This window comes from Scyliorhinus canicula, chromosome 1 (assembly GCF_902713615.1).
Source record: "Scyliorhinus canicula chromosome 1, sScyCan1.1, whole genome shotgun sequence".
Lineage (NCBI taxonomy): Eukaryota > Metazoa > Chordata > Chondrichthyes > Carcharhiniformes > Scyliorhinidae > Scyliorhinus > Scyliorhinus canicula.
The window spans coordinates 290,859,135-290,880,488 of record NC_052146.1 but is presented as its reverse complement, the minus strand read 5'-3'; the positions used below and the strand labels follow the sequence as shown (position 1 = coordinate 290,880,488).

At 47.7% G+C, this 21,354-nt stretch overlaps 1 protein-coding gene across 2 annotated transcripts in view; it reads left to right on the top strand.

The window, feature by feature from the left end:
- Positions 1-21,354, top strand: part of pld5 (phospholipase D family member 5) — a 216,564-nt gene that overhangs the window by 138,319 nt on the left and 56,891 nt on the right. Inside the window, exon 10 of one of the 2 annotated variants that reach the window (XM_038815051.1) lies at positions 7,317-13,040. The exons of the other annotated variant lie outside the window; for it this stretch is intronic. Within the exon in view, the coding sequence (XP_038670979.1) occupies positions 7,317-7,537 (221 nt within the window). The 3' untranslated portion in view covers positions 7,538-13,040. Of the gene's footprint in view, positions 1-7,316; positions 13,041-21,354 lie in introns of those variants that run through there. 2 annotated transcript variants of the gene reach the window in all.

Below are 21,354 nucleotides of genomic sequence, written 5' to 3'. Positions count from 1 at the left end.
AGGAACCTGGTTGGAGACTCAGCAGGGCTGAATAAGGCTTTTAAGGAGTTTTACAGTAGGCTCTGTGGGTCGGAACCCCCTCCGGGGCCAGAGGGGATGAGGCACATCGTAGGGGGGCTGAATTTCCCAAAGGTAGACGGGGAGCTGGTAGAAGGACCCTGATCGGGATTGAAGAGATAGTGGAGGGTCTGAAGGCCATGCAGTCGGGTAAAGCCCCGGGGCCGGATGGGTACCTAGCGGACTTCTCCAAAAAGTTTTCTGGGATATCGGGGCCGGTGTTGATGAGGACATTCAATGAGGCAAGGGAGAGAGGGATGCGTCTGCCGATGGGGGGGGTTTGGAGATTGCAGAGAGCAGGGATTGAGAGGATGGGGGATATGTTTATAGAAGGGAGCTTTCCCAGCCTGAGGGAGCTGGAGGAGAAATTTGGATTGGCGAGGGGAAACGAATTTAGGTACCTGCAGGTGCGGGACTTCCTACGTAGACAGGTCTCAACCTTCCCGCTCCTACCACCAAAGGGGATTCAGGATAGGGTAGTGACCAGAGTGTGGGTCCGAGAAGGGAAGGTCTACGACATCTATAAGGAGATCATGGGGTCAGAGGACACGCAGACCGAGGAGCTGAAGCGCAAATGGGAGGAGGAGTTAGGAGGAGAGATAGAGGATGGTCTCTGGGCGGGAGCGTTGAGTAGAGTCAACGCGTCCACAACATGCACCAGTCTCAGCCTGATAGAGTTCAAGGTCGTTCACCGGGCTCACAGGACAGTGGCCCGGATGAGCAGGTTCTTAGGTGTAGAAGACAGGTGTGCGGGAGGACCAGCGAACCATGTCCACATGTTCTGTACGTGCCCAAAGCTCAGGGGATTCCGGCAGGGGTTTGCAGATGTCATGTCCACGGTGTTAAAAACAAGCGTGGCGCCGAGTCCAGAGGTGCCGATTTTCGGAGTGTCAGTAGATCCGGGAATCCAGGAGGAGAAAGAGGCAGATGCTCTGGCCTTTGCATCCCTGGTAGCCCAGAGACGGATACTATTAGCTTGGAGGGACTCAAAGCCCCCGAAGTCGGAGATCTGGTGTGGTAGTTCCCACTGTTGTATATATCACATATGAGATGTAATACGGTATGGCTCCTGTACTACAGGTACGGGGGTAGATCCCTGCCTGCTGACTCCGCCCAGTAGGCAGAGTATAAATGTGTGTGCTCACCGAGCTGCAGCCATTTCGGCAGCAGCTGCAGGAGGCCACACATCTCAGCTTATTAAAGCCTCGATTACTCTCTACTCTCGTCTCGTCGTAATTGATAGTGCATCACCTGGCTATCGGACATGGCTAGCTTTCTCTGTTTGGAGAAAATCAAGTTCGCCTTGAGAGGGTCACTGTTCGGGTTCGCCCAGAGGTGGCAACCATTCGTCGACTTCTTTGCAGAAAATTAATCGTCTGCAGAAGGGGGGCGGGGTTAGTTTAGTTTAGAGTAGGGGGTTAGTAAAGATGGGACCCGAAAGGGAGCTAGCAGGCTTTTTTTTTTGCACTATGTTTATAGACTTATGTATATTTATTTTGTCGTTGTTGCAAAACCAAAAAATACGTCAATAAAATGTTTATTAAAAAAAAAGTAATGGTGGCCATGAATTTATCATCGATTGTTGTAAAACTGCACCTGGTTTACTGCTGTCCTTTTGGGGAAGGAAATCTGCCATCTTTACCCGGTCTGGCCCACTCCAGACCTGCGGCAGTGTGGCTGACGATTAACTGCCCTCTGAAGTGGCCCAGCAAGCCACTCAGTTTAAGGGCAATTGGGGATGGGCAACAAGTGCTGATCTTGTCAGAGACACACCCCGGAAAAATAAAAACTGAGCCTTTGAAATAAAAAAGCAAAGTTTTGCAGCTTCTGGAAATCTGAGATAAAACCAGAATAGGCTGCACACGCTCAGCAGGTCTGGCAGCATCGTTTGAGGGAGGAATGTAAGAACTAGGAGCAGGTGTGGGCAATTCAGCCCCTCGAGTCCACTCCGCCATTCAGTACGATCATGGCTGATCTCCTCTCGGCCTCAACTCCACTTTCCTGCCCGTTCTCCATAGCTTTTCAGTCCATTACTAATTAAACATCTGTCTATCTCCCCCTTAAATTCGACCCTTTGAGAGAAGTAATTTCTCCTCATCGCTCTTTTAAATCTCCTACCCTTTATCCTAAAACTGTGACCTCTCGTTCTAGAATGCTCCACAAGGGGAAACAGTCGCTCCAGGTCTATTTTGTCAATACCCTTTATCATCTTATATACCTCCATTAGATCTCCTCTCATTCTTCTAAACTCTAGAGAGTATAGACTGCAACTGATTAATCTCTCTTCATTCGACAAATCTCTTGGGCAGGATTCTCCATCCCGCCCCACCCCTTTTCTGGTGTGGGGCGCCTCTGCAAGCAGCGGGATTCTCCGTCCCAGCAGCCGGCCAATGGGGGTTCCCATTGTGGACACCCCCACGCCGTCAGTAAATCCATGAGAGTGAATGCGCTGCCGGCGACACGTAGGATCCCGCCGATGGAGAATCCAGCTCCTCATCTCTGGAATCAATCTAGTGAACCTCCTCTGAACTGCCTCAAACGCCACTACTCCCCTCCGCAAATAAGTGGACCAAAACTGTGCAGTCCTCCAGGTGGGGTCTCACCAATGCCTTGTACAGTTGCAGCAACACTTCTCTACCTTTATACTCGATTCCTTTAGCTATAAAGGCCAAAATTCCATTGGCCTTCCTTATTACCTGCTGTACTAGTTAGATCCCTCTGCACTGTGAAATTTCTCTTCATTTAGTTAATAAGTTGCCTTTCAATTTTTCCGACTAAAATGGATAACCTCACATTTATCCACGTTAAACTCCATCTGCTAAATTTTGCCACTCACCTTACGTATCAATATCCATTTGTAAATTTCTTATTTCCTCATTGCAACTTACTATCCCACCTATTTTAGAATCATCTGTACATTTGGCAATAGTACCTTTGAACCCTGCATCCAAGTGATTGATTTATATTGTAAATAGTTGCGGCCCAAGGACCGAATGCTGTGACACCCCACTAGTTACACCTTGCCAACCAGAAAAAGACTCATTTATCCTGATTTTCTGACTTCTGTTGGTTAGTCTTTTATCCAAGCTAATAAATTACCCCTAATCCTATGTGATCTTACCTTGTGAATTAACCTTTTGTGTGGCAATTCATAGAATCATAGAATTTACAGTGCAGAAGGAGGCCATTCAGCCCATCAAGTCTGCACCGGCTCTTTGAAAGAGCACCCTACGAAAGCCCACACCTCCACCCTATCCCCATCACCCAGTAACGCCACCCAACACTAAGGGCAATTTTGGACACTAAGGGCAATTTAGCACGGCCAATCCACCTAACCTGCACATCTTTGGACTGCGGGAGGAAACCGGAGCACTCGGAGGAAACCTATGCACACAGAGTGAGAACGTGCAGACTCAGCAAAGACAGTGACCCAAGCCGGGAATTGAACCTGGGACCCTGGAGCTGTGAAGCAGTTGTGCTAATCACTATGTTACCGTGCTGCCCAGTAAGCACGGTGATCAAATGCCTTCTCGAGGTCAGATATACTACATCTACAGGATCTCCATTATCCACTTGACTTGTTACATCTTCAAAGAACCCTAGCAAGTTAGTCAAACATGACAACCCTTCATAAAACCATGCTGATGGATTGTGTTTTGATTTTCCAAACGCCCTGTTCTTACTTCTTTAATAATGGATTCTTTTTTTAAGTTTTGAATACCCATTTATTAATTTTTTTGCAATTACGGGGCATGGCCAATCCATCTTTGGCTTGTGGGGGTGAAACCCACACAGACGCAGGGAGAATATGGGCAGCACGGTAGCACAGTGGTTAGCACTGTTGCTTCACAGCGCCAGGGTCCCAGGTTCGATTCCCAGCTTGGGTCATTGTCAGTGCGGACTCTGCATCTTCTCCCTGTATCTGTGTGGGTTTCCACCGGGTGCTCCGGTTTCCTCCCACAAGTCCCGAAAGATGTGCTGTTAGGTAATTTGGACATTCTGAATTCTCCCTCTGTGTACCAGAACAGGCGCCCAAATGTGGCGACTAGGGGACTTTCACAGTAACTTCATTACAGTGTTAATGTAAGCCAACTTGTGACTATAAAGATTATTATTAGTATAAACTCCACATAGATAGTGACCCAGGGCCGGAATTGAAACTAGGTCCTCAGCGCCGTAGGCAGCAGTGCTAACCACTGCGCCACCTTGCCATCCATCTTAATATCGGATTCTAACAATTTCCCAATGACAGATGTTAAACTAACTGGACCATAGTTTCCTACTTACTGCCTCCCTCCCTTGTCGAATAAGGGCTTTACATTAGTATTTTCCAATCCACTGGAATCTTTCCCGCATCTCGGGAATTTTGGAATATCATTTTTAAAAATAAATTTAGAGTACCCAATTAATTTTTTCCAATTGAGGGCCAATTTAGCCTGACCAATCCACCTATTCTGGGTTGTGGGGGTGAAACCCACGCTGACACGGGGAGAATGTGAAAAATCCACACGGACAGTGACCCAGAGCCGGGATAGAACTTGGGACCTCGGCGCGTGAGACAGCAGTGCTAACCACTGCGCCACCATGCTGCCCATTTTGGAATATTATAACCAGTAAATCCACTATCTCCATAGCTATTTTACTGAGACCCTAGGATGTAGACCATCAGGCCCTGGGGACTTGTCTGCCTTCAATCCCAGTAGTCTGATTAGTACTTTTTCCCTATTGATGATGATTGTTCTATGTTCCTCCCTTTCTATTATCTCTTCATTACCTGTTACTATTGGGAGTATACTCGTATCCTCCACCGTAGAAATTGAGGCAAACCGAGTGGGTGGGCTGGAGTTTATAGCCCTCCAACAGCATGTTGTAAGGTGGCCTCATAAAATGCAGCATGTGGCCACCTTCCACCGACCTGTCTTCCATTTAAATGGGTGGTGAAGGTGTTGGGTGACCTATTCATCACCTATAAGCCTATTGAGGGCCTTAAGTGGCCAATTATTGGGCCATTTAAGTGCCTCATTCTGCACTGCTGTTTTTTTACCCACAGTTGGTGGTGGTGGGGGGGGGGGGGGGCTAGGCTAGGTGGCAGGTTTTACTCGGCAAGCTGTTGTTGGGCAAGAAAGGAGGGATCTTCTGGCCTATCGGAGGCACCCCACCCTCTCAAGGTCATGACACTCCTTGAGCCCACTCCACTGGCCTCCATCACCTTACCCTCCTTGTTGTACCGTGCTAGCCAACCCGAAGGATACCACAACCTTAACTGATGTCCAGCTCCATAGCATCATCTTCTTTCGGGAGTGCCAGCAGTGGTCACCGTTTGAAACTGGCACTGCTGGGACTACAGAGCTGCCGGCCAATGGGAATGGCCAGAAGCTCTCACAGGTGGGGCCTGCTCCCCGGTTTGGGGCAGGCTCCATACCCTGAGCCAATTAACACCCCTTCAGCATGAAATGGCTGCAGGGTAGCCAGCCTTTTCATTGTTGGGCTCCTGATTGACATTTTAGTTGAGGGGGCAGAGAACATGACGTCCTGTAAAGTCCAATCCGATATTTCAAGTCTATAATCTTTCATCAGAACGTTGCAATAAAGGCTAACATACCATTACCCTGGCTCATTGCTTGCTGTACCAGTAAGTTAATGATTGTCTTTTACACACAAGCACATCCAAATCCCTCTGAACACTTGCATTAATGGTTTCTCACCATTTAAAAATTGTTTTTAAAATTCTCATTTGCAAAGTAATTAACCTCACCGTTCCCCACATTATACTCCATGCACCACCTTCTTGCTCACTGACTGACCTGACCTATCTATGCAAGCCCTTAGTATTCTCTTCACAAATTACTGCCCACCTAGTTTTATATTGTCGGCAAACTTGGGTATATTACACTCAGTCCTTTCATCTGAGTCTTAATATAGATTGTAAATAGCTGACGGCCCAGATTGATCTTTGCAGTATCTGCCCAACCAAAAAAAAGGGTTGTGTCTTCTGACTTCCTGTTTTCTGTCCTTTTACCAATCCTACTGTCTTTTCTGACATATTGCCACCAATTGCGCTAGCCCTTACGCTGTGCAACAATCTGCCTTTTGACCTCATCAAATGCTTTTTGGAAATCCAGATTTACTGCATCCATTGGTTCCCCTTGATCTATCTTGTTATATTCTCATAAAAGTCTCATGGTTTAATCAAACATGATTGTTCCTCTCAGAAAGCTGTGTTGGCTCTGCCTAATAAAATTATGGTTTTCTAAATTGCCTGTTACCGCTTATTTCATAATTGATTCCAGCTGTTTCCCAAACTCTGATGTCAGGGTAACTGGTCTGTAGTTCCCTGTTTTCTCCCTCCTTTCTTTCCTGAGCAGCGGTGTTGTATTTGCTAACTTCCAACCCATTGGGATCATCGCAGAATCTGGACAATTTGGGGAAATCACGTGGTCAAGGTGTCTTTGTGCCTTTGTAGCTCATTGTTCCCCCTCCAACAATTCACTGTGTCTCCTAAGTATAGATGGGCGGCGGGATTCTCCGCTTCACCAGCAGCGCACCCACTCCCGTGGGTTTCTCCACGGTGTGGGATGGCCACAATGGGAAATTCCATTTGTCGGCTGCCGGAAAACGAGGCTGGCGGGATGGAGAATCCCACCTCGGATGTTTTCTTGCTAACTTGTTCTACCACCTTTTGAGACCAGCATCCTTTTTTTTTTTTTTTTTTTAAATTTAGATTAGCCAATTATTTTTTCCAATTAAGGGGCAATTTAGCGTGGCCAATCCACCTACTCTGCACATTTTTGGGTTGTGGGGGCGAAACCCACGCAGACACGGGGAGAACGTGCAAACTCCACACGGACAGTGACCCAGAGCCGGGATCGAACCTGGGACCTCAGCGCCGTGAGGCGGTTGTGCTAACCACGAGGCCACCGTGCTGCCCTGAGACCAGCATCCTGACAGTCCTTATGGAAAGTTAGACTATAAGTCCTCCCATCAGTTAAATATTCTTATTGTTACAAGCTTTTCCAGTTTGGCAGCTGCTCCACACCTTTCTCAGATTGGGCACCTTACCACTGAAGGGTTGGCAAAGATCAACTTTACTATGCTTCAACATTTCATTGGCCGCACAATACATTGGGATGTCCCCATTCTGATTGATATAACCCCCCCCCCCCCCCCCCCCCCCCCCCCCCCCCGTTGCGGCTTTAAGATCTGCTACTAGACTGGTGAATTGAGTTGTTAATTGAGACTTCTCTTGTGTTGCTTTTCAGGTACCTCTGACTGGGTCGGGAATGACTTTGTGGAAAACACGGGCGTGAGCCTGGTCATTGAGCACAAACAGAACAGGGGTGCGATGAGCAAGGCCACCGTTCTCGAGGAGCTAAAGGCAGTGTTTGAGAGAGACTGGAATTCCAAATATGCCCAGAATTTAGAAATAAATACTTTTCCAGAATGCTTGAAACTTAAAACACATCAACCCAAACCATCTTAATTTTACCTGAATGATGCAATACCGTTTTTTTTTGAGATGGTGGGGGAGAGAGATTTGCCATGATCAGAAGTACTCGGAATTTTCACTTTAGATTTGTGTTAAGGATAAGCATCTTGTCTGATCCACTTAAAAAAAAAAACAAAGTATTCAAATGATAATATAAAACAAGTAATCTGTCAATGGTCTTATGCTGGCCAAGTATCCACTTCACCTTTGAACCTATGGTAGATGAAGGCAACAATTCTCACAGGGGAGTTACTGCCACAGAAGCAGCTGCAAAGCTCCATGTGTAACGGGGCAGTCAAAATTAAATGAGTTTAAATCTCACTGAACAATGTTAGCAAAAGCTTAACACACTGATATGGGATTACTTTGGCCATTGAAGCCTGCATTACTAATATTACACAGCATGATTTTGACCCACATGGAGCCAAAGTGAAGCTAACCTGTCCTGAATTTTGAAATGATTATTCAGGAATAAGTTACTTCCCCCACCAATATATTTTTCTCCTGTTTTCTCTGCTGCCCGTGAGGGTGATTTGACAACTGGCCTCTAAAGCCTTTGCTGGCTGCTAAATGCACAAACTCTCCAGTTGCCATCTGTTGCACATATTTTATTCTAGTTATTATTCAAGTAGATATGTGTCCGATAGTTAGAATCTGAACAGAGTAACACTTCTACTATTATCTGCTTGCAGTACAGATTATCAATACTTTTTTACAAGGTATCTAAGCTTCTAGCACACGGCAATCTATAATCCAGCGTTAAAGTGGCATTAGATTGGCAATGACATTGCCAGCTGTCTCACAGCTGGCAGCACTCTCCTCTCTTGAATCACAAGGTCCTGGGTTCAAGTCCCACTCAAGGCCTTGACCACAATTGCTGTTACCGCCTTTTGGGTGAGACGCCAAACTGAGGCCTGCTCAAGTAGATGTAAGAAGATCCCATGCCTCTATTTCAAAGATGAGCAGGATTATCCTTGGTGTCCTGGCCAATATTCATCCCTCAATCAACATCACAAAACTAAGCTGTCCAGCCATGATCACTTTGCTGCCTGGAAGAATTTGCTGTTTGCAAATTGGCTATCATGTTTCCTGCATTGCAACAGTGCCTACACTTCAGTCATAAGACCAAAAGGCATAGAAGCACAAGTAGGCCATTCAGCCCATCAGGTCTGCTGTGCCATTCAATGAAATCATGATTAACCTGATATAATCTTCAACTCCACTTTCCTGCCTTATTCCCATAACCCTTGATTCCCTTACTGATTAAAATTCTGTCTTTCTCTGCCTTGAATATGCTAAGCGACCCGCCTCTACAGCCCTCTGCGGTAAAGAATTTCATAGATTCACTACCCTCTGAGAGAAGAAATTCCTCCTCATCTCCAACTTCAATGGGCGATCCCTTACTTTGAGATTATCCCACTGATCCGAGACTCCCCCCACAAGGAGAAACAAGCTCTCAGTATCTACACTGTCAAGCTCCTTGAGAATCCATTCATGTTTCAATAAGGTCGCCTCCCATTCTTCTAAACGCCATTAAGTACAGGCCCAACCTACTCAACCTTTCCTCATATGAAAATCCCATCATACCTGGGATAAACCGAGTGAACGTCTCTGAAAGGCCTCCAATGCCAGTATATCTTTCCTTAGACAAGGGAACCAAAAAGTACTTTATTGGCTGAGCACTTGCGGACATCTGGTGGTTGTTATGAGCAGATCGGTCAGTCTGTCTGCCTGTCGGTCTGTCCGTGTTGGAAGGCCAGCCATCCTAAAGTTCCGTGAACCTCGAAATGCACATTGTTGCTGCATGAAATGGGGCTTTTCTCGGCGTCTAGTACCACCTCTATCACGACATGAAGGCCAACAAATATCTTCATTTGCACTCGAAGATCATCTAAACATCTATTCTTCCATGTGCTTCTGGACCGCCACGCAAAAGACTGGTGTCAAAAGAACAGACATGTGTTGCTGCTTCCACTCCTCTCCTGTGCTTCAATAAGAGAAATGCACTCTATTGATAAATAGTTTATTGCAGCATCCACAGCTTAGGTGTAAATGGCAGCAAGGAGCCTGATACTGCAACATGATTGAAATCAGGAGCTCACTGCATAGGTCCTTTAACACAACTTATTGGAAGATTCCTGACTCTGGTCCGCATCAAGTTAAATCCCGCCAAGTTTTTGAGTACATAATCAATGGCATGCAGACTAGGAAACTCAGGCCTCACCCCGAAATTCATCCACTGGCCTCATTCAAATACTTTGGGTGAGCTGACAGCAGGTTTCGTACCTTCACAGGCATATTGACCAACAGGGATCAATTCATATGCCTGGAAGTGGGCACCCATCAGCAGGCTGGGGAGGGTGCAGAGTGCCAGGCAGGCCTACCCGCCACTCCCCCCCCCCTCACCCCCGAGTTGATTTTTTTTAAAGTTAGGTGAGTGAGCCCCTTCATGTTAAGGTGCCCACTTTGTTACTTGGCCTTTACGAACATACAAATTAGGAGCAGGAGTAGGCCACTCGGCCCCTCGAGCCTGCTGTGCCATTCAATAAGATCACGGCTTATCGGATTGTAACCTCAACTCCACATTCCTGCCTTAGCCCCGATGACCTTTCACCCCCTTGTTAATCAAGAATCTGTCTAGCTCTGCCTTAAAATATTCAAAGACTCTGCTTCCACTGCCTTTTGAGGAAGAGAATTCCTCTGAGAGAGAAAACCTCTCCACGTCCCTGTCTGAAATGAACAAACCTGTATTTTTAAACAGTGGCCCCCATGTTCAAGATTCTCCCACACGAGGAACATCCTCTCCACATCCACCCTGCCAATACCCCTCAAGATCTTAAAGGTTTTGATCAAGTCCCCTTGCTGTTCTAAAATCCAGCAGATACAATCCTAAACTCTCCTCATACCACAACCCACTCATTCCTGGCATCAGTCTAGTCAACCTTCTCTGAACTACTTCTAATGTATTGACATCTTTAAATAATGTACTGTAAAATACTGTAGTACTCCAGATCTGATCTCACTAATGCCCTGGATGACTGAAGCATAACCTCCCTTCCTTTGCAATCAATTCCCCTCACGATAGACAATAACATTCTATTAACTTTCCTAATTTCCTGCTACACCTGTACAGTAGCCATTTTGTGATTCCTGCACTAGGACACCCAGATCCCTCTGCACCTCAGAACTCTGAAATCTCTCACCATTTAGATAATGAGCTTTTTTATTCATCCTGCCAAAACGGACAATTTCACATTTTCCCTCTTTATGCTCCGTTTGCCAGATCTTTGCCGATTCACTTAACGTATCTATATCTTTTGTAGCTTCCTTATGTCCTCTTCACAATTTACTAACTATCTTTGTGTCCTTCAGCAAATTTAGCAACTGTACCTTTAGGGCCTTCATCCAAGTCATTTATATAAATTGTAAAATGATGAGGCCCCAACGCTGATCTCTGTGGCACATCCTGCCAACCAGAAAAAGATCCATGTATGCAAAATCTGTTACTGCTAGCTCGCCAATCTTCAGTCTATGCCAATCCCTCTACACCAAGAACCTTTATTTTCACAAGAACATTTGATGTGGCACCTTATCAAATGCCTTCTGGATATCTAAATACAGTTCATCCACTGGTTCCCCTCTATCCATAGCACATATGACTTCTTCAAAGAACTCCAACAAATTGGTTAAATAAGGTTTCCCTTTCACAAAACCATGTTGACTCTGCCTGATGGCCTAGAATGTTTCCAAGTGCCCTGCTGTAATGTCTTTAATAATGACTTCTAACATTTTTCCTGTGACAGATGTTAGGCGAACTGGCCTGTAGTTTCCTGTTTTCTGTCTCCCGCCCTTTTGAATATTTGCTATCTTCCAATCAAATGGAACATTCCATGAATCTAGGGAATTTGGGAAAATTTAAACCAATGGGCGGGATATTCCATGCCCCCGTGGCATGTTTTGTGCCAGCGGAAGCGGCCAACTATTAGCCGGCGGTGGGATCTTCTGGTCCTGCTGCTGAAAATTCCAGCCAATGTATCAACTACCTCATTAGCCACTTCTTTCACGACCTTAAGGTGAAGTCCATCTGGACCCAGGGGTTTGTTAACCCGCAGACCCAGTAATTTTCACAATACCACTTCCCTGGTGATTGTAATTTTCCTGAATTCCTCCCATTTCCTGATTTGCAGCTATTTCTGGGCTGCTACTGGCACCCTCTACAGTGAAGCCGTATGAAGAATAATGGTTTAGTTCATCTGCCATTGCCTAACTTTCCATCATCAATTACCCAGATGCACTCTCTATAGGACCAAAGCTCACTTTGCTAACTTTTCTGATTTAAATATCTATTGAAACTCTTACTATCCGTCTTTATATTACTAGCTATCTTCCCCCCGTACTCTAGTTTTTCACTCCTTATACATCCTTTTGTTATTCTTTGATGTTCTTTCCAATCTTCTGAGCTGCCACTCGCCTTTGGCAAATATATGTTGTTTCTTTTCAATTTATTACTGTCTTTAACCTTTTTTAGTTCACCACGAAGGATGGGCTCTCTCTCGGAATCTTTTCTTCCTTATTGGAATAACTACAGCCTGCTACTCCTCTCTCGCTGGAAGGCCTCTGGTTGGCCTTCCAGCTTCAAGAGCCCACCCACAACCCTCAATTGGACGGGGAACCCGTCTCGATATCAGTTAAAGGGTCGCCCCAATCAAAATCCCACCAAGTGACTGCCCCTCACCCCGCCCCCTCCACCAGGCACGGGTTTGGGATCTGGAAAGAATCAGGCGTTCCTGTTTCTTGACCTGAAAGAAAATCTTCAGCCCCCTCGATGATCACTGAACATGACAGACAGAAATGATAGACCCAATGTGTAGGATGCCACCTGGTCGTTCAGTCCTGCTTCTCATTGGCTCCCAATCAAGCTACATATATATTTTTAAAATTCTTCTAACCATTTTAGTAGCCCTATCCACAGCAAGGAATCCTGAGCAAAGCTGTCCAAATTCCCAGAGGGTTCCTGAACCCTCTCTATAACCCCCAGAGATGCCTGGAAAATTGCCCAACACAAAATGGGATCTTACACCTTTCAGTTGACCTCGGGATGCATGGCATTGCTTCCCCCCCCCCCCAACTCTCCCAAAGTTGGTATGTTTTGTCCCCAATTTCCATCAGGAAAATGGGTGGGCAAGAGCTCGCGATTTCTAATTCAGTGAGTCGGGTTGCCCTCCACCAGGATGGCCCTGGAATGATCTGGAATTGAAGGTTTAATTCCCGAATATCGCTCAGAGCAACCAAGGAGAGAAATCGTTTTTTTTTAAATGCATCGTTTTTGTATTCTTTCATTGTAGAACTATTGAAAATGGGACTTAAGTTATACGGAGAGGCGATAAAAGCTGGGATTGTTCTCCTTAAAACAGAAACAATTAAGGGGAGATTTACTATAGTTGTTCAAAGTTGTGAGCGATTTTGGTAGAGTAAATAAAGTGAAACTTTCTATTGATTTTAGATCAATAACCAAATTGTTAACAAAAGTGACAGAGGGGAGATGAGATTTTTTTGGGGAATAGTTTTATTGGTTTTGCATTTATAGTAACATTGCAAGGAATATCACACAAGAATAAAGAGAAATCTACAGAATAGTTATACGAGACCAAAAAAGACATAAACAGTGTTGCATACACGGGTAACATATATACACATACGGAGCCCCTAACGTTGGGCCCCTGGTGATTGGTTACCATAACCGTGCTGGATTAATTTTATACATGTTGCCTCCTGGTATTAAAACATACCAGGGCATGTTTGCCGCTATCTGGTTGCATCTTGGTCCTGTTAGTGTGGTCACACCCATATGTTTTTCTCCTCTCTGGCTCCTCTGTCATGCTAATCCTGCATCCTGGTTGGTGTCTCCCGCACCCCGGCCCCCGGCCTTCTCCTGCCCCCCTCTTTTCTTCCATTATCCGTTTTGGTCACGGTCCTCCCCCTCCCTTATTGGTTGCTGGTCACAAACAGGTCTTGGAACAGGCTGGTGAATCACTCCACATGTTGTGAAAGCCTCAGTCCGATCCTCGAATGGAGAATTTTGTTTTTCCCAATTTAAGGAATTCCGCTAAGCCAGACAGCCAGTCTGCGGCCTTGGGTGGTACTGCTGATCTCCAACCGAGCAGGAGTCTCTGGCGGGCGATCAGGGAGGCAAAGGCGAGCACGTCCGCCCCTCTCCCCATAAAGAGTACTGGCTGTTCCGATACCCCAAAGACCGCCACTCGTGGGCTCGGCTCCACCCTCACCCCCACAACCTTGGGCATGGCCTCGAAAAAGGTGGTCCAGTACCCGAAACGTCTGGGACAGGACCAGAACATGTTGGTGCAGTTGGCCGGGCCCCCCTCTCACCATTCACATTTGTCTGCCACCTCCGGGACGAACCCGCTTACGTGTGTTCTGGCCAAGTGTGCCCTGTGCACTACCTACAACTGCGTTAGGCTCAGCCCTGCACATGAACAGGTGGAGTTTGCCCTGTGCTGTGCTTCGATCCAGAGTCCTCCCTCCATGCCCAGCTCTTCCTCCCATTTCTCCCATGTCCTGTCCAGCACTGACTACCTCCTCCAGTAGCCATCCATACATGTCAGCGCAGTTACCGTCCCCTGGCTCGCCCGAGGTTAGAAGTCTTGCTTGTGGGGAGTTTGCTGGTAGCTGGGGGAACGTTGCTATCTCCTTGCGGAGAAAGTTCCTTATTTGCATATATTGGAGCCTGTTCCGTTTTGGGAGCTGGAGCTTCTCTGTCAGATGCCCCAGGCTCATTACTCTGCCGTCTATGTATAGGTCACCTACCATCAGTCCTCGTTCATCCTGTCTCCACCTTTTAATGGAGGCGTCCATTGTCCCTGGGGTAAATCTATCATTCTTGCAAATGGGGACCATGGTGGATATTGTGACGAGACAGAAGTGATGCCTGAGTTGATTTCACGTTCTCAGCATGGTCACCACCACTGGGCGTCCTAGGCTGGGGACAATGGGAGTGGGACCTTGGCCAGGGCTCGGAGAGATGTCCCTGTACAGGAGTTCTCCATTCTTACCCATTCCGCTCCCGGCTTTTTGACCCATCCCCTTACTCTTTCTGTGGTAGCTGCCCAGTGGTAGAATAGGAGGTTTGGAAGGGCAGGTCCCCCATATTTCTCACTTCCGTAGGATGCTCTTGCGGATCCTAGAATTCCCCCCCAACAACACAAACACCATGATTAAAATGCCTACTTTGGTGAAGAAGACCTTGGGAATGAAGATCAGCAGAGACCTGAATGGGAAAAGGAACCTAGGCAGCACGTTTATCTTAATTGTCCGTACTCTTCCCGCTAGTGAGAGCGGGAGTGAGTCCCACCTCCATACATCCCTCTTTACTTCTTCCACCAGACTCAACAGGTTCCATTTGTGGATCTGTGGCTACTTGGAATCCCAAGTATCAGAATTTTTTTTTTGCCAGCTTGAATAGCAAGTTCCCCAGCTCTGATTCCGTGACCCCCCCCCCCCCCCCCCCCCCCCATCGGCCCTCTCTGCCCTTAGGTAGCCAGACAACAATCTTGAGGTTCTGGCGGTGGGACCTGGTCTCCTGATCTTCCACCTTCCCCTTGAGCGGCTCTCTGGGTTGTTACCAACCGTGCAACTTCTGCCTTGAGCGAGGCGATACGCTCGCTCTGGTCGGTGGCCGCTTTCTCCAGTTCCCGCACTGTTGCCTCCTGGGTCTCCAGTCTCCCCTCCTCTTTCAGGAGGGGGCCAGTGCGATTTCTATGGCCAACCTCATGGCCACCATGAGGTCCTCCTTCATGGAATCCCGGTGTTTTTGGAGCTCCCGTGATAGAAGCTCCATCCAGTGCGCTGTCGGTGGGTGGGCCGCCGTTTGCGTTGGCGATTCCGCTCAGTCCGCCATGCTCTGCTCCGCTTCGCTCTGCGTATCTGAGGACTGGATCTTCCTCTCCTGACTTTTGTTCTTACTATTTTTCAGTTTCCGAGGCTGGTTTGAGGGCATTTCCTTGAGTGGGTGGTAGTTAGGGTGAGGGGGGGGGGGGGACATTGTTTTGTTATTTTGGTGTCCGACTTGCATGTTCAAAAGATCTAAATTGAAGTTCTGATGGTAGAGCTGCCTTTTGTGCGACTGTTCAGCACATCGCCATCACCGGAAGTGTCAAGAGAATATTTTAACGCAGCAAATTGTTACAGCCTGGAATCGCCCAGAAAGGTGGCAGAAAAAGCTTCAATAGTAACTATTGGAAATAGATAAATATTTGAAAAGGAAGGGCTCTGGGAGAAGAGCTTGAATAGGACTAAAGTACCTTTTTCAAGGAGCTGGCACAGACATGATGGACCCAATAGCCTCCTTTAGTTCTGTATGATCCCATGTACTGGCCTAAGATCAGTGGTTCCATAGCATCACTACAGCAAAAGGAGGCCATTCAGCCCATTGAGTCTGCACTGACCCTCTGAAAGAGCACTCTACCTAGGCCCACTCCCCCACCCCATCCCCATAACCCCGTGCATTGATCATGGCCAATCCAGCTAACCTGCACATCTTTGGACTGTGGGAGAAAACCCACATAGACACGGGAAGAGCGTGCAAATTCCACATCAACAGTCACCGAAGGCCGGAATCAAATCCAGGTCCTAGGGGCTGTGAGGCAGCAGTGCTAACCACTGTGCCACCAATACTGAGGGTGAATCAGAGCAACCAGATACAAAGAATGCTGCTCCTCTGTCAGTCAAAGCAGACGTTTGCACATGAAGGATGTTGCTGACCAATAGCCAATGTGAGATCAACACTAAGGGTAGCTTGGCTAAGTGCTTTTGAGCCAGTTGCACCATATAGTCTTGTTAATGCAAAGCTGAAACCACTTAAGTTGCAATTTCCCAACGTGTGCCCTAGTGTGGATCTTAGCCCATCAGGAGCACATGTTAGGACGTCCTGAGGAGAGTGCCTAAGATTTCCCACTAAACAGACCCAGCAGATATACTGGTTTCCTGTGGAGCAAATTCCTCCTTTTCTTGGCCAATATGTATCACCCAATCTATGTCATCAAAATGTAAGATCAAATTATCCGTTCATTGTCACATTGCTGTTTGTGGCACCTTGCTGTGCACGGGTTGTCTGCCATCTTTCTTTTCCTTCTTTCCTTCCTTCTCTTCATCCTTTCCTCCCTCATTCTTCAGTCTTTGCAAACCAGATTATGTCTTGCCTGGCTACAGTTGCAACACCATGTCAGAGTCCCCAATGGTACGCGTGTTGTTCCTGCACTTTGCGTTTGCTACAAGCGTCTCAGATAAGGAACAATAGAGAGAAACTGCTCCACTTATCGAGCTGTCACCTCGAGCTGAACTGCAGGAGCCAAATTAACAAAGGTCCCTCCAACATCAATGCTGCTGCCACTCCTATAAAGCAGTGTGTTCAATCAGGTAGGTAGAACATGTAGCAATGTTAAAATACATTCAGCAGTGTGGTGAATCACAGTAGCGTAATTCACACTGTATTACTATGTCTCTGTAAGCTTGGCACACGAGCAGTTGCGCTGCTCTGCCACTAGGGGGAGATGCACTGGGAGTGTACGGGAGTTTGTACTGGGCTCCACCCTTGGCTCCACCCACGGCTCCTCCCCCCTAACCGGAAGTATAAAGGTTGATGCTGAGAGTCTGCCTGCAGTTCATCTGGAGTTCACCATGTCACAGGCAGGCTCTGTTGTAAGACGATTAAAACCACTGTTCACTTCTAACCACGTGTCGCGTGAATTGATGCTCTCATCAATTTAATCGTCTTAAGAAACAGTAAGGAATGACCATGGAATCAGCCCTCAAGCCTAACCAACTGGAACTCGACCCGCAGGATGCAGAGGCGAAAGAAATCTTTTTGCATTGGCTCCGATGTTTTAAGGCCTACCTGGCTGAAGCAAGCACCCCAGAAATGACGGAGGAGCAGAAACTCAGTCTACTGCACGCGAGGGTGAGCCATCGTATATCTACTCAGCTAAACTGTACCAGCTCATATACAGAGGCCCTAGCCCTACTCGATAGAATGTACGTGAGGCGTATCAATGAGGTCTACGCGCGCCACGTTTTTACTACTCGCCGCCAGCGCCCTATAGAATCGCTAGAAGAATTCCTCAGAGACTTAAAAGCCTTATCCTGGGACTGTAATTATCAGGCTGTAACTGCTACAGAATATAGAGAACTTGCTGTCCGCGATGTCTTTCTTGCAGGCCTTAGACCGAATTACGTGCGCCAGCGACGGCTGGAGAAGGGGGCCCTAAATTTAGAAGATACCGTTGAACTCGCTACAACTATGGAGGTCTCATTTCGCAGCCTCACCTTGTTTCCGGCCGACTGCGCGACCCCGTCATGGCCCCCCGACCAGCGATTCCCCCAGCTGCGCCGCGCAGCCACCCAGCCACACTAAATCAGGTAGGAAGACCAGTCGCATTTTTCTCCCGAACCGTCTCCGCTTCGGAATTTCGACACTCCTCAGTCAAAAAGGAAGCACAAGCCATTATGGAGGCTATTCGTCACTGGAGGCACTATCTCGCAGGTAGAAGGTTCACCCTCATCACCGACCAAAGATCGGTTGCCTTCATGTTTGACAACTCGCAAAGAGGCAAAATTAAAAATGACAAAATTCTTAGGTGGAGGATCGAACTCTCCACCTCCAATTACGACATTATGTATCGACCCGGGAAGCTCAACGAGCCCCCAGATGCCCTGTCCCGTGGGACGTGTGCCAGGGCACAGAGCGACCGCTTAAGAACCATCCACAATGACCTCTGTCACCCGGCTCGCCCACTACATTAAAGCTCGAAATCTGCCTTTCTCCACCGAGGAGGTAAAAGCCATCACCAGGTATTGCCCGATCTGCGCAGAGTGCAAACTGCACTTCTACAGACCAGACAGGGCCCACCAGGTCAAGGCTTCTAGGCCCTTTGAACGCCTTGCTATCGATTTCAAAGGGCCACTCCCATCGACTTACAGGAATGTGTACTTCCTGAACGTCATAGACGAGTTCTCCCATTTTCCCTTTGCTATCCCGTGCCCCGATATGACCTCCCACACAGTCATTAGGGCCCTGCATAGTATCTTCATTCTGTTTGGTTTCCCCAGCTATGTACACAGCGACCGGGGTTCGTCCTTTATGAGCGATGAGCTGCGTCAGTACCTGCTCGGCAAGGGCATCGCCTCGAGCAGGACTACCAGCTATAACCCCAGGGGGAACGGGCAGGTGGAGAGGGAGAATGCAACGGTCTGGAAGACCATCCTACTGACCCTCCGGTCCAGGAATCTCCTGATCTCCCATTGGCAAGAAGTCCTCCCGACGCGCTCCACGCTATTAGGTCCCTCCTATGTACGGCCACCAACCAGACCCCTCACGAGCGGCTCTTTATTTTTTCCAGGGGCACTACCACGGGGGTTTTGCTCCCGGCATGGTTGGAGACACCGGGCCCAGTACTCCTCCGGAAGCACGTCAGGGCGCACAAAACTGACCCACTCGTAGAGAAAGTGCTCCTACTGCATTCGAACCCCCAGTACGCCTTCGTAGAGTTCCCTGATGGCCGTCAGGACACTGTATCCCTCCGGGACCTAGCACCTGCAGGATCCAACCCCCTCACTACCACTGCCGAGGTACCCCTCACACTACATCCCACCCAACTCGCCCCCCACCTACCAGTTCGCTACATTTTTTTCGCGCGCCCGCGTCAGCTAGCTCCCAGTGCCCCCAGTCCCCAGTCAAACCAAACGGTACGAAGCTTGGGCGGAATTGCCCCCGGAGTCCGCCATCGTACCCCAACCGACGGTGCTCATCCAGCCACCAGAAGGGGCTGCAACCCCGGTGCTCCTCCGATCACAGCGGACAAATTGGCCACCGGACAGACTCACTCTGTAAGCCACCACACCCGCCGGACTTGATTTTTTTTTACAGGGGGTGAATGTGGTGAATCACAGTAGCGTAATTCACACTGTATTACTATGTCTCTGTAAGCTCGGCACACGAGCAGTTGCCCTGCTCTGCCACTAGGGGGAGGTGCACTGGGAGTGTACGGGAGTCTGTACTGGGCTCCACCCACGGCTCCTCCCCCTAACCGGAAGTATAAAGGTTGATGCTGAGAGCCTGCCTGCAGTTCATCTGGAGTTCACCGTGTCACAGGCAGGCTCTGTTGTAAGACGATTAAAACCACTGTTCACTTCTAACCACGCGTTGCGTGAATTGATGGTCTCATCAAGCAGATCATATGGTCCCAGGTTATTTTCTGTCCCTTTTGGCCTTGCTCTTGCTGCTGTTTGGAGACATTGCCTGGCGACCTGTTTCTGCCTTAATAAACTGTGTTACTCCAGGAGCACAGAATTTACACTGGAATTATAACATAAACCCACAGGAGTGGACACTGGGGCCTGCCTAGATTATGCCTGAAGCGATAGCTTTTCACAGAATAGAACCATTGAAAAAAGCCTCACAGGGGGAGGAGACCATTCTTCCTGTAACATCCAGACCGGCTCAAAGAGCAATCCAGTTAGTTCCATTTCCCTACTGTTCCCTCGTAACCCTGTGGTTTCCGTCCCCCCCCCCCTCCCCCCACCTTTAGGTATTTTACCTGGCATCAGAACAGAAAATAGTGCAATGCACAGTAGATTATTCAGGATCAGTGTTGTGACAAATGCCCCACCAGAATTATGAACTCCTTTTTATTTCAGACACTGACATGCTGTGATACATCAGGCACTTAGTTTCCATTTCAGAATCACAGCGTGTGAGGTTTTCCTTTTTTTATTAAGCAGCTTTTGTTCTGAATGTCTGAACAATATGTCTGAACAAGAGTGGAGCCTGGATACAGCGTGTGCCGCAGCATTCCCATTGTTTAACAGAAAGGATTAGCTACAAAGATACACTGCGTGCAATGTGGTGAAGAATGTTGTCTTCTCACAGAGCATTCACGAAACTGACACTGGCGGTTTAATGATTCTCAAATGTCAATCTGCGTTCCAAGTAGGTCTAAAAGATACATGTGTTCACAGACATATTAGGATAAGGCACGGGGCAACTCATATAAGCGCATTCATTACAAATATTGCTGGGGTTAGTCAGCCCTTAAGGGAATTGAACCTCAGCTATCCAGGCAGTGGAACCTAGTTTACTAATGGGTGAAATTGTGTAGAATTTAATTGGAATTGCAGTGCAGAAACATTTGGTCCAACTGGTTTTGTGCTCCACACACACACACACCTCCTCCCACCCGATCAATATATTCTTCTATTCCTTTCTTTCCTCATGCTCTAGCTTCCTCTCAAATGTATCTATTATGTTCGCCTCAACTACATCTGGCAATATTGAATTAGCCACCCATCATAAACCCCACTTGATTCTCTCTGCCAGTTCACAGTGGGGCAGTTAGGGTGGAGTCTCTAATTTGATATCATCAGTCCCAGCCCCCCCCCCCCCCCCCCCCCCCCCCCCCCCCCGGAGGTCAAACACCCCTGGTGAGTCGAGTCTGTACTTCACTACTTTTGCTCAATTAAACAAACAGCCCTCCAGGACAATAGTCTCCAAAGCAAATTTTTACTTTTTATTTTTTGAGTGTGGGCATAGTCACAGAGGTAACCAATGACCTTATCAGTGGCGAGATGGAATCCTTTAACCGGGCCATCGGGTTTAGTCAGCGGACAGTCCTCGACAATGTGAGTCATTGTTCAGGCTGCAATCTGGAACGTTTTGGAGCCACTCAGATGTTGGGTGAATGCACAGAGGCCTTGACCAGCCTGGAAATGGTTTAAAAGGGCCCACTGTTGCCGTGGGAAAT